The sequence below is a fragment of the Delphinapterus leucas genome, chromosome 17 (assembly GCF_059928025.1).
Source record: "Delphinapterus leucas isolate spDelLeu-1000000601 "Yukka" chromosome 17, BTC_Dleu_Yukka2, whole genome shotgun sequence".
NCBI lineage: Eukaryota > Metazoa > Chordata > Mammalia > Artiodactyla > Monodontidae > Delphinapterus > Delphinapterus leucas.
This window is the reverse complement of record NC_143145.1, coordinates 73,483,754-73,498,194: the sequence shown is the minus strand read 5'-3', so window position 1 is coordinate 73,498,194 and position 14,441 is coordinate 73,483,754. Positions and strand designations below refer to the sequence as shown.

General features: G+C 36.6%; 1 protein-coding gene across 3 annotated transcripts in view; it reads right to left on the bottom strand.

The window, feature by feature from the left end:
- Positions 1–14,441, bottom strand: part of ARFGEF1 (ARF guanine nucleotide exchange factor 1) — a 144,862-nt gene that overhangs the window by 65,260 nt on the left and 65,161 nt on the right. For all 3 annotated transcript variants that reach the window (XR_016388548.1, XM_022595253.3, XM_022595254.3), the window contains exons 7-9: positions 13,827–13,937; positions 1,427–1,602; positions 412–545 (exon numbers count right to left, since the gene is read on the bottom strand). Coding sequence is in view for 2 of the 3 variants with exons in the window: in XM_022595253.3 (XP_022450961.1) it covers positions 412–545; positions 1,427–1,602; positions 13,827–13,937 (421 nt within the window). In the remaining variant the exon portion in view is untranslated. The remainder of the gene's footprint in view (positions 1–411; positions 546–1,426; positions 1,603–13,826; positions 13,938–14,441) is intronic.

Below are 14,441 nucleotides of genomic sequence, written 5' to 3'. Positions count from 1 at the left end.
TTTCATTATGACTTTTAAGATTTATTTCTCTTAGGTTTTATTACCTTCCAAGTAGTAACTTTCAGAAGCCTAGCATGAGGCTACATGTAAAGGGCTACATTAGTACCAATGTTACTTACAATATTAAAATAATAATTCATTTAATCATTCAATACTTGATGAGCACCTACTATGCACCAGGCACAATTCTATAATGCTGTTGGTGTGCTTCTGGAAGACAGTGTAAGGTATCTACTCTAGCAATTTTGAAACTCATTGTTCTTTAGTACATGTTTTAAAAAGTAAAATAACCCCCCAAAGTATTTTTGAAGGTCCTAAAAGACAAAAACAAAAGAAAACCCAAAGACTATTTTACAGTAAGGCTAAAGATTAAAAAGCTGCATTTGTCAGGCAGAACGGCTGAGGACTTACTTTGGATCTGGCGGTCCATCCGACAGTGGTTTCATTGACAGTTTACACAATGACCTGAATACTAGAAAGGCATCCTTTTGTAAAATGTGGGAAAACTTAGCACCAGGTGAAGGTCCTGAAGAATTTCCAGATTCCTAAACAAGTGAACACACCATGTAAATAAAGGCATCTGCCAGTGCAAATCATTTCAGCCTTCTATATATTTTATTCGATTCAGTTATATGTGGGGTTCTACTGGAAGAAAAACTAGATGAGGAGTTTGCCATATTGTTTTTCTTTATTGTGACATGCCACTCCCATCCCCAACAATAAATACCTTAAAAATTGCATTCTTTTAAAATATGCCACCAAACTCTTAAAATTTACCCATTTATGGCCTAAACTACGCTTTCCACTACCTGTCACTGGGTGTTTTATGTTTTTGTCCTATTTTATTTTTTATCTATTCTGCGCAGATAGACATAAGACAATGGAGACTGTTAAAGCAACATTTAAAAGTTATTAACTGATAAAGGTCAGCAAGGCCAGGAAAACTTACCCCTATGTATGGGGCAATGATTTAGGGTAGGACTCCCTTATCTGAAAAGGAAAAAATACACAAAATACAGGGTAGGAAGGATGAGGAAGACCCTATCACTACCACAGTATGGATTTTATTGTACCCTGAGCAAAGGTAAGACGAAGTTCTCCAGATCTCCAGAAGCTCTTTCTCCTCCTAGTATACTAGAATTATCCTATAAATATGTGATAAGAATGTTCTTTTTAAATGTAATTTCAGTGGGGGAGGAGGAAAGATGTGAACACATATGAGACACGCCTTAGAGTTGGAAATATAGCTATCAATATTTTAAGGGAATAAACTGCTCTGAATTTATATCAATGGGAAAAAAACCCACAACTTTTTATTTCCTCAGACTGAAATCAGCCAGCATTATCAACTGGATATATTCACCACAAGGTGTTGGTAGCAGCCTATCAATCTGTAAGATTAAGAGGATTTTTCCTCTATTTATACCTGAGTATCATTGGAAGAGACAGACAATCTGTCATCAGGTAAGGATGGTGTATATGCAACAGAAATTGGTGTTCCTGGAATTCCATTTGCTTGAATATTTTCACTGTCACTACCATCCTCTATGGTTCCAATGTTGCCATCTGCACTTGCATTTATGGTAGCCCTTTCTCCCATATCTAAAATGGTAAGAAGAAAAAACACGCAAACATATTTAACTTAACTGAAGTGCACTGAAAAAGCATACACTATTTAAAAATGAAACAGTGGCAGAAAAGCAATGTGAAGTAAGATGTATTGGCACCATTTAAAGGTTAGCATACTTACTAGTAAGTATGCATTTGGAATATATCAAAACATGATCCTTAAGTAGCTCTGGCAATGGAACACACTCAGCTGATGAAAGGCTAACAGAATGTGCTGAAACAGAAGCTTACTTTTAGTCTATATTAGCATTTACTAAACTGAGTCCTAATGAATGCTAATGCCTTAAGATATTAAAAGAAATTCTTCAAAAAAATCCCATTTTCAAATAAGTTTGGGAAATGATGGAAAATAGGTATCTTTATCATAGCCTTTAATTTGCTAATACGCACTGAGTTCTCCAAAGGGGATATACAATACACAGTGTTTCCAAAATTTATTTTACCATGAGATCCCAACCCCCTTTTTAGAATACCTACTAATACCTCTAATAACATATATTCTTTGGAACACAACTATGGAAATTAATGGCTGTGAATATTCTTCAGTATGTCACTCTGAGTAATCTTACTTGTGATTAATATACGCAGAAATAAATGACTTCTAGTAGGACAAACATAGACAATGCAAACAATACCAAGTTTCAGAACTACTCTAGGTGTAATGTATGTTACTTTAAAAAAGAAAACTTCATAGCAGCACTATTTACAGTAGCCAACATATGGAAACAATCTAAATGTCAATAGACAGATGAATGGATAAAGAAGATGTGATTGATATACACATATAAAAACACGATGGAATACTACTCAGTCATAACAAAAAATGAAATTTGAAGCAACATGGATGGACCTAGAGATTATCATACTAAATGAAGTCAGAAAGAGAAAGAAAAATGCCACATGATATCACTTGTATGTGGAATCTAAAACATGACACAAATGAACTTATCTACGAAACAGAAACAGACTCACAGACATAGAGAACAAACTATGGTTGTCAAGGAGATGGGGGAATGGGGGAGGAAGGGATTGGGAGTCTGGGATTAGCAGATGCGAACTATTATACATAGAATGGATAAACAACAAGGTCCTACTGTAAAGCACAGGGAACTATATTCAATATCCTGTAATAAACCATAATGGAAAAGAATATGAACTAAAGAAAGAAAAAGGAACACATACATGTCTGTGGCCATAACTCAGTAGCTATCTGGCAGGAAACTGCTCCTCTCATGCTGCCAAGTAAAAGAAAGTACAGGCTAGGGCTTCCCTGGTGGCGCAGTTGTTGAGAGTCTGCCTGCCCATGCAGGGGACGCGGGTTCGTGCCCCGGTCCCGGAGGATCCCACATGCCGCGGAGCGGCTGGGCCCGTGAGCCATGACCGCTGGGCCTGTGCATCCAGAGCCTGTGCTCCGCGACGGGAGAGGCCACAACAGTGAGAGGCCCGCGTACAGCAAAAAAAAAAAAAAAAAAAAAAAGAAATTACAGGCTAGCATGAGGGAAATACAATGTACTAGAAGGAGCACAGATTTTGGAATATGAAAGACCCCTGCTGTTTTAATCATGTCTCTACCACTTAACTGGAGGAGTTATTTCACCTTCTTCATAAGCAACAAAGATAATAATGTCTATAAGGAATCACCAAAACACACACACATGCACAGTACATAAAGAACACAATTGGTTCTCAATAAGGGGTAGTAGCTATTATTAATTTTGCTGATAACTGGTAACATGTGCCCAATTTTCTAACTGATTTGAGAAATGAAAGGAGTGTACCTGGTAATACGCTAATGTCTGACACACTAAATACTATTACAGCTTTCTATATATATGTAAAGAATGCTTATATATATGTAAAGAACTCTCTGGAAGAAGTCACAAAAATTTAATAATGATTATCAGAAACTGATGATTGTTCCCCAAAGCATTTACTCCCAACCTTTTTCTCTGTACTCAATTACATCTCTTTCCACTGCCCCTCCTCCACCTTCCCTTAATAAACAACTTCCGCCTTCTACTTAAGCTACGCAGATAATTTAACATAGGCTTCCTTACTCTTCCTCACCCACTATAAAATTCCTTAACACCAACAATCATCTTTATCTTCCCTCTCATTTCAGGGAAAAAATATTCCTTCACATTTCTAAGATGAATCATTCATTCACCCTCAAATCTACCTCTTCTTGCCTTAGGTAGTGTCCTTCTCCCCTGGATACTTTCTTGAAACATTACATTTTCAATTTGTGCACATGACTGGATCTTCCCCAATACTCAACCAACACACTCACATCTTTTCACTATGAAGACATAACTTTCCTGCAACTCCTACCACACATCAGCTACTGTCCATTTTTCTTTTCTAAATCAAATTTCTAAAGAAATAATTAATATTCATTGATAATACTTTCCTTCTTAGGAAATTTCTGAAACGAATTGAAAACATTCTCTTATTTTATTTTCAGGCTTTGAAGCCAGACATCTTTGGGTTGGAGTCTTTACCACTTCTTACAGGTTAGCTTAATCTCTCAGTGCCTCAATTTCCTCATTTGTAAAAAAGGGAATCATAACAGTACCTAAACATCCCAGAGTTTGGGGAGGATTGAGTAAACACAAGTAAAGCACATAAAATCATTGGGGATACAAAGAAAGTACTTAACAGTTAGATATTATTCTTCTCTATGTTTTTTTCCTCTAATTCTCCCTCTAATTGTCCCCTAAACATAAGTGCAGACTTCTGTTTACAAAGTGGTGAGCTGAGCCCACTAATTTACCTTCTTCTTTCACAAATCCCACTGAAACTACAAGGGAAAAAATATAAACAAGAGAAATAGTCTTCACTAGCACTGGAACACTAAGGAGGATATAATCAATAGACCAAAATCTTGAAGGAATTTCTAAAAATTAAGATAAGTTCATGGGAATTCCCTGGCGGTCCAGTGGTTAGGACTCGGTGCTTTCACTGCCATGGCCTGGGTTCAATCCCTGGCTGGAGAACTAAGATCCCATAAGCCACGCAGCATGAACAACAACAACAAAAGGTTCGGATGGAGGAAGAAGGGAAAAGCCAATAATGTTCAGATGCCTGTGACTGAACACATGCAAAGGACAGAGCTACCTGAGAAGTGGCTGAATTGTACCATGTGGGTTCCAATATACTCCAAAGCCTAGACAGAATGCCAAGGGCTATGGGGTAGGAGGGAAGAGAGCTTGGGAAACCAGGCCAATGTCTACCAACAGAGCTGTCAGCAGCCACGATCATCTAGAATGTATCTGAGCGCAGCCTGTTAATTAAAGTGGAGGATTTGCTTGGTAGGTGTCTTAACCTAAGAAGTAGGGTAGGAGGGGAGAGAGCAGCGTCCCAGCTAAGGGAGAACAGACAGTGCTGCAATAAACACTGAGCAGGCTAGTACAGCAGTGAAATCTCAAGTTCTAGGCTTCCACTCTAACCACCTGTTTCTACTTAACTAATGCTAAATAAAGCCCTAACTGAATGAAGGCAGCCTAAGATTTCCTGGCAAAGGCTGGGAGAATGGGAACAAACCAAGTTTGAAGAACGCTCCCCCCACTCCTGACCCCGAGGCTAGAATATATAAAACGTTGAAACAGCATTTATCCCAAGCTTCACATGGCTTCAGAGTGTGCTTACAACACAGCCCAAGGATCACCAGGATCCCCCTCTGCTCAAGGGAGGCATCTGCTTCTTTTAGTTAAGTTCTCAGCTGGGAAATAAGGTCTGCCTTTGGACGGCAGTCACCTGGCAGACTCTGGAGAGGAAAGCCTCATGAGAAATGGAAAAGCAGTGCACAGAATTACTGAGAAAGCTCTTTATATACTGATCAAATCTGGTCTTTCTATTCTTTAAACAGACAGACATGTAAAGTCTATGCTCAATAGTAAGGACAAAGGTCAGCAATCTGAGCAAATGGTTTCCCGGTGGAACATTTTACAGCTGGAACAATTTTAATTAGTACTCCCAGAGATGTGTGAAAGAATACTGCATCAATAAATAGGCGCAGGGGCTTCCCTGGTGGCGCAGTGGGTGAGAGTCCGCCTGCCGATGCAGGGGACACAGGTTCGTGCCCCGGTCCAGGAGGATCCCACGTGCCGCAGAGCGGCTGGGCCCATGAGCCATGGCCGCTAAGCCTGCGCTCCGCAATGGGAGAGGCCACAACAGTGAGAGGCCCATGTATTGCAAAAAAAAAAAAAAAAAAAAAGGGCAAAGCGCTATGAAAAAAGGGAGCTCAAGAAAAAATAGGGGTTCTTGGAGACAAAAACAAAATTACTGAAAGAAAAAACATACACTGGGAAAAGCAGTAGAATGGACATTAATGAATAAAGTATTGGAAGCCCCTTGTAACATTTTCTCTGAATGCAGAATCATAAGAAAAAATGATGGAAATTAGGAAAGACTGTCAGAGCAATAAAGGATATGATGAAAAATACTCAACAACTGTAGTGTGTGATGTGGAAGGGAAGAATGGTAAGAAAGAAGAGAATTAATAGCTAAAAACATAATAGAAAAATCACTAGAATGATGACAAGTTATGAAAAGAATTCAACAGCTAGTCCTGATTTAAAAAACAAAAGTAAAATCACACCCAGGCACACACACAAAAAGATAAAAAGTAGCTTTTAATAAACTAGAAATACAGAAAACTTACTGAACTTGATAAAGAGTATCCTCCAAAACACAAAAGCAATCATCAAACTTACAGGTGAAATATAGCAATAATGTTAAAAACAAATGAGGATTCTTGCCACCATTAACCCTACTCAACATTTTCTTGAGGTTCAAACTAATGTTATATAACAAAACTGAGAGACCAAAAATGAAGCGTAAATATTATAAAGGAAGAAACAAAGATAAAATATCATTACTCACCTAGAAAACCCAAGATAACCAAATGAAAAACATTTAGAAACAATTACTAAATAAACTTACTTTTTGAACTGAATGAACTGGTTCTAAACTTTGTGTATACATTTAATGAAATGTATAAAAAACTGATGGGGAGGGACTTGCACTATAAAGATCAACATATAAAGTTAAAATATTTTAAACAATTCAACACTGAATAAGAATAAACAGCTCAATGTGACTGTACAGAAAACTCCAACAGAACCATTTTGGATAAAGGTGGGATTTCAAATTAATTAGGAAAGGAAGTATTATTCTAGGTTATAACTAGCTATCTAATCTCATAGCAAACAGAAAAATAAATTTCAGATGAATTAAAAATTTAAATTAAAAAAATGAAAACAAAAGTATTAGAAAAACATGGTAGAATATTTTTATAATCTTAGGGTGGTAAAATCCATTCTAAGCAAGACAAAAACAGAATCACAAAGAAAAAGGCTTTATTTGTTAAATTTTTTAGGTATGGTCAAATATCTGCTGAGACCAGTAACAACAGAAGCAAAGGGAAACAAAACAAAACAAAACAAAACAAAGACTGACTGGGGAAAAAATATTTATAATACAATGAACAAGGGTTAATTTCTTAAGATGAAGAAATCTTGAATTAAGGAACAAAAACCATCAAGAGGGAGGGGATATGGAGATATATGTATACATACAGCTGATTCACTTTGTTGTACAGCAGAAACTAACACAACACTGTAAAGCAATTATACTCCAATAAAGATGAAAAACAAAAAAAGAACAAAAACCGAAAAAACTGAATGGAAAAATGGGCAAAAGATAGGAATAGGCAATTCAGAAAAGTATAAATAGCCCATAGACACTCAGCTGCACCACATGAAATTGCCAGTATTTGACCTACAAAAATAATGACTGCTTCCTATGTTTTTACCATGCAAATAACCAAAGAAACATAAATTAAAACAATAAGATATAGTCCATCTATTAAAGTGATGTTAAACAAAGCACTGTATATAAATTTTAAATGTTCATACATCTTGGTCAAGTATTCCTTACCCTAAAGAAAAGTGCAAAATGATATCTATAATATGAATGCTCCACGAGAGCCATGCAAAGCAAAAACTAGTAAATAACCTAAATGCTAGTATTAATAGGAGATTATTTAAATAAATTATGGACCACCAATATAATTAAGTACAATATGACATGAAAGGAAAACTATAATTTAGTATGTGACAACAGCAGATTATAAAGCAGTAAGTACAGTATGTTCCCATTTATATTCCAATATATGAATACAGACATGCATGAAAAATGTTATTAAAAAAACTTTTTAAAGAGCAAAAAACATATCAATGTCAGAAGACTTGGGCAAATAAGGAACTGAGAGAAAATATTTGTAAAATATATCACAGAATCCTAATATATAAAGGATTCTCTGAAATTATGAGGGAAAAAGGATAAAAACCTGACAGAATGAACAAAAGACATGAATAGATGACTCCCTAAAAAAGATATACAATGGCCCTCAAACACAAGATATTTAATTTCACTCGTGGAGGAATGCAAATTAAAACCAAAGTAAGATACAATTCTCACCTGTCAGGTTGGCAAAAATTCAAAACCTTAAACTCCACTGGGAGCTTGGAGAAAAAGGCACTCTTGTATGTTGCAAGGAAGAGTGCAAAACAATACAACACCTACGAAGAGAAATTCAGCAAAAGCTAACATACCTTCACATTCATTTACCACTTGACCTAGTAATATTACCTCTTTGAATTTGCCCAGAGGATCAATCTCCACAAATATGAATACAGATATACATGGTTATTCACTGCAGCTTTATTTGTAATAGCAAAATACTGGAAACAACCGAAGTTCCTGTCAGGAGGGGACTGGCTGAATAAACATATACCCACATAATAGAGTATTATGCAGACAGCCAAAAGAAAAAAGAATAAGAGAAATCTCTATCAACTGAAATAGAGGGATTTCTAGTATATATTAGGTGAAAAAAGGGGAAGACACAGAAGATATACAGTGTTCTATCAAAAAGAAAGAGAAATAATCATAAGTATTTGCTTACTTCTCTGGGGACACACACACACACACACACACACTATAAACCTGGGGTCCCCAACACTGCCCCCCACAACACCCCAGGCCACACGGCATGAGGTGAGTGGTGGGTGAGCGAGCGAAGCTTCATCTGTATTTACAGCCGCTCCCCATCGCTCACGTTACTGCCTGAGCTCTGCCTCCTGTCAGATCAGCGGCAGCATTAGATTCTCATAGGAGCGCGAACCCTACTATGAACTGCGCATGTGAGGGATCTAGGTTGCAAGCTCCTTATGAGAATCTAATGCCTGACGATCTGACATGGAGCTGAGGCAGTGATGCTAGCACTGGGGAGCGGCTACAAATAGATTATCATTAGCAGAGAGGTTTGACTGCACAGAGACCATAATGAATTAATTGCTTACAAACTCATATCAAAACCTTATCAGTGAGTGGCAAGTGAGAACAAGCTCAGGGCTCCCACTGATTCTGCAATATGGCGAGCTGTATAATGATTTCATTATATATTACAACGTAATAATAATAGAAATAGGACTTCCCTGGTGGTGCAGTGGTTGCGAATCCGCCTGCCAATGCAAGGGACACAGGTTCGAGCCCTGGTCCGGGAAGATCCCACATGCCGTGGAGCAACTAAGCCCATGTACCACAACTACTGAGCCCGTGTGCCACACCTACTGAAGCCTGAGCACCTAGAGCCTGTGCTCTGCAACAAGAGAAGCCACCACAACGAGAAGCCCACGCACCGCAACGAAGAGTAGCCCCACTCGCCTCAACTAGAGAAAGCCCGCGTGCAGCAACGAAGACCCAACGCAGCAATCAATCAATAAAATAATAATAATAATAGAAATAAAGTGAGCAATAAATGTAATGTGCTTGAATCATCCGAAACCATCCCCCTGTCCCGGTCCGTGGAAAAATTGTCTTCTACGAAACCAGTCCCTGGTGCCAAAAAGGTTAGGGACCGCTGTTATAAACTACAAGCTTATGAAAGTCATTACATATAATAAGGCAGGTCAGCAAGGGGAGAAATGGAAGGAAGAGTTCTCTGAGTATTTTATATAATTTTTACTTTGAATCATGTAAATGTTCTTCAATTTAAAAAGTTAAATCAATAAAAATAGTTAATACAAGTAACTTCTGAACACAGTACTCTCTTCATCCTTAGTAAAATATATTCTAAGGACACATATGATTGCAAAGAAGTCTGAACTTTAATTAATCAGCTTGTTCCTGGTAATGGCACACTGTTTCTGCAAATTTAGGTTTTCACTGTGGAAAAAGAAACACAAGAATGAAATGCAGGAAGATGAAGAGAAACCTTGTGGTGCTGGATGTCAATTGGAACTAATAAGATTATCTTGTGATTGTATATCTCCTGTTTCTGTTCACTGGAAAAGACTAAAAGTAATAACACCCCAGTAGCAATGAGCATACCTAGTACCTAGGCCTTGGTCTCTAAATACAATTGCCCAGTAAAAAGAATAAGGACTCCTAAAGAACTTGTTGATTCCAGGGCTGGGACAAGGGAAAGCTGAAGGTGAACCTAGAACATCTTACTGTTCCAGAAAACAAGGAAATGCTCAAAGACAATGCAATCACATCAAAAGGACACAGGGGCTGGCTTGAAGGGATTCCCACTGGCCAGATCAGGAACAAAAAATGACGACAGTAAAGTATTATAACACACTGAATAAAGGGAGGTGCTCTTCTCCATATAAAAATGTTGATTAATATTAGAATTACGAAATCACTATATTGCAATCCATGTAATATCTAAGGATCATCAAGGGATTTTAAAACCAGTAAGTGAATGGATCTTGATATGATCTCAAAGTATCACTCACAGATTACTTATTAATTATAAAGGGGAAAATGTTCCCTTACAATGAAGAGAGCTGGTGGTCATCCTTAACCAGGTGATCAAACATTATCACCAACAGGGGGTAACTTAATTATGCACCAATTTATATGATGTAATAAGAAATACCAACATTACCTATGCAGTATTTTTGCCAAATATGTTTACTCTAAATCAAAATAAGGAAACCATCAGATCAATTCAAACTGTGCAACATTCTACAAGACAACATTATACTCTTAAAAATAAATGTTATGAAAGATGGAAAAAAAGGCAAGAGGACTTGTTCTCAACTAATGAGACCAAAGAGACATAATCAAATGCAGCAAGTGTACCTAGAATGGGTCCTGGACTAAAAAAAGAAAAAAAAGAATATAAGAAACACATTTGGGGACAACTAGGAACACTTTAAAGTGTATTTATATTACATATTCTTAAAAGAGTGTTATTTTTCTTAGGTGTGAAAATGGAATTGTGGTTATGTATGAGAACGCCCTTATTCTTAGAAAATATATGCTGAGTTATTTTAGGGGTAAAGCGTCATGTTGTATATAGCCAACTTTCAAATGGTTCAGCAAAAACAAAACACACACACGGGTCTACTTAAAGACAAGTAAAACAAATGTAGCAAAACTGTTAATAATTGGTGATCTAGAAAAGGACCTACAGTTTTAACTGTACTGTTCCTTGAACTATTCTCTAGGTTTGAAAGTTTTCTAAGTAAAAAGCAGAAAAATGAAAGAACTTTCACTTCACACTCTGTATTCATATGTATTAGAGACTGGCAAAGGACCAGACAGTAGACTTTTTAGGCTTTGCTGGCCATATGATCTTTGTTGCCACTACCCAACTTTACTTTTGTAGTGCAAAGACAGCCACTATAAGCAATACATAAACAAATAAGCACGGCTGTGTTCCGATAAAACTTTATTTACAAAAATAGGTAGTGGGCCAAATTTGGTTCATGGAACATTATTTTCCAACCCCTAATATACATTATAAAATTGTAAGAGAATGTGTGGGTACCTAATACTTTCTTTCTTCCCTTATTATAAGTTTATGGTTTTTTGAAAAATTCATATTCCCCAAGACCATGCTCTCTTCTTTAGCCTCTACACTTTCCCATTTGGTAATCTACTTCAAGTACTAATTTTAACAGAATGACTCCCACCTATAACACCTGCCTTGATTATCTCTTAGGCCGGAGTTCTATATTTCCATTATATATTTCATAAACATTTCCACATGAATGGCACACCTGAAGGTCAAATGCAATGTCAAAATAAAAATCAGTACCTTTTTTCCCACGCCAACGTCTACTCCAATAATTCTACCAATAGTACTACCACCCACTTACCCATTTAGGCTCAAAAACTGGGAGACTGCCTGTGCAGAAAAGAGCTAACATAGCATGCCTGAGACTGCCTATCCTTAGAAAGGCCTGCTTGCAAGGTTGGCTCTTGGCTGGAACCTTGGAATTTACACTTTGGGAGGATTCTCACTCTTCCCAGAAATAATAAAAGTGGCTCACTGTGCCTCAATAGTTTGTACAAATAATGTGGTTTATGCTGGAACACCAGCTTTCCCTCTGGAAATCTGGAATTTTGGTATATGCAGATAGAGAGTGCTTATACGACAGGCTCCCAGAAAAAACTTTGGGCACTCAGTCTCTAAGGAGCTGCCCTGCTAGACAACACTTCACAATTCAATGCTTGAGGAAATTAAGAGTTTCCCATGTAACTTCACTGGGAGAAGAATCCTGGAAGTGTGCACCTGATTTCCTCCAGACTTTGCCCCATACGCCTTTTCCCTTTGATGATTTTGCCTTGTACCTTGACTCACCACATCACAGTGGTGAGTGTAACTATATGATGAGTCCTTCTAGTGAATCATCAAATCTTGAGGTAATCTTTGGGACTTTTGACACAGTTTTTATTCTCTCTTTCACCTAGATTTCAATCAGTTGCAAACTCTTCTTGATTCAACTTCCATTATCTCACTTCTCATTCACTTTTTCCTCTCTATTTCCACTGTTACTGTCCTATTTAGGTTTAGATTACTGCACTGGTCTTTCACTGGACTTCGTATTTCCCCACTTAGCTTCTTAAAACATTATTCTGATTACTTCATTTCTTAGTTCTAAAATCTTCAATGGTAACTTATTCTCTCTTAGAACGAAGTCCAAAATCCGAAAGCTGGAATTTATAACCATCCATTGGTTGACTCCAAACTACTTCTTCAAACTTATTTTCTACCATATGACACCACATACTCTACACTTAAGCTAAAGCACCACCTGCCAATTCCCAAATCATTCTCTCTAGACTTTAGCTAACAGTTTCCCATACATCAAACACCACTCCCTATACCTGCGTGAATATCTATACAGTCTAAGTTCAAGTGTCACCTCCTACATGAAGCCCTCCTGGATAATTTTAGCTAGAAATACCCATTCTGTTTTTTGAATTTTAATAGGATTTTAGCTATTTCTTTCTAATGACACTTATCTTACATTCCTATACTCCAGAACCCCTTGGTCTATTTCAGATAAACGTTTGTGTCTCCTTACAGTGCCATACAATTGTATGTGCTTCCTAAGTATTCGTTGAATGAAAAGATGAATGAAAAATTAAGAATGCAATCAGATGAATACTTGCTTCTAGTGTTGTACTAAAGAAGGAAATATATTCTTAGAAATGACATTATAAATGGAAATTAGGCATGGCTGAAATAGTACTATTCTCATTCAAGAGCCACACTGTACATTTAATCATATTTCTAGAAGTACATGTAGCAAGGTACTATGCTTAGTCCTGTGCAAGATACCATGAATTAAATAAGCTTCAGTGGATTGGTCTCAAATCTAATCCTATCTATAATAATATTGTTCACAAGAAGTGTGAATGAAACTCCTAACAAACTTAAAAAAATTTTTATAATACAATCCATATGATAGGACCTGCCCCTGTATCAGCTATGACTTGGGTCATGATAATAAAGGTGTAAGAAATCACGATTTTTCCAAAGATACAAAATACTAAAAACCAAATCAATTTAAACATTTTCTAGTTTATAAAGTTTAACACATTTAGGAGGATGGAAAATATACCCTTGCCCTTCTCCCAGCAAACATAAAAACAAAAAATGAAATGGTAATCAACCTTTATTTTTAATGGGGTGGGGAACAATGGGTTTTTATAAACAGATTATAACTGAAACTGGAGGAAAAGGAAGTACTCATCTATAATCAAAGAGATTTAAATATTTTTTCTACACACAATTTTTGCCTTTTTTGTTTTGCACATTATAAAATAGTCCCCACAGTCACATGAAATAACGTAAGACAGAATAAACTAATTTCAAGTAAATATGCTACCTCCAACGATGACGTTCACCATTTCTTCTACAATGCTCTGCACAATGTCTCGTGGCTTTTCCTCACAGTCATGGTTTTCTCCATCGTATAATACATCATTTTTAGATAATGCTTTAAAAAAGAAAAATTCAAGAAAACAGTATTTTAGTTTTTTGGAAACTTTTACTAAACATTTATAATGAAAAAAATCTAAGAAATTAAGAATAAAAGAAAAAAAACAGATATATGAAACTAGAAGCAATTACATGTTAAATCTTCAAAACTTTTAACCAAACCATATTTTAAAATGTTTTATCATTAAGTCAATTTCAACAATGATTCGTTTGACAAGCTATTAAATAACTATTCAACTTAAATGAGTTTTCTAGATTATTCCTTTAAGAACCACAACTTTTAAAAGTTCTGAATGAAACATTTCTAACATGTCCCACACTGATCAAATAATATTAAACGTAATTAAAGCTTGTTTTGATTAATTAGGCTCACCAGTAATAACAAGCTCATCATTGTGCTCTAATATAATGAGGTCCTTGAAGAACCAGAGACAGGGCTATCTGAGCTCTTGCTTACTATTTTTTCCCCAACATACTCCACATATCCAATGTAAAACTAAAT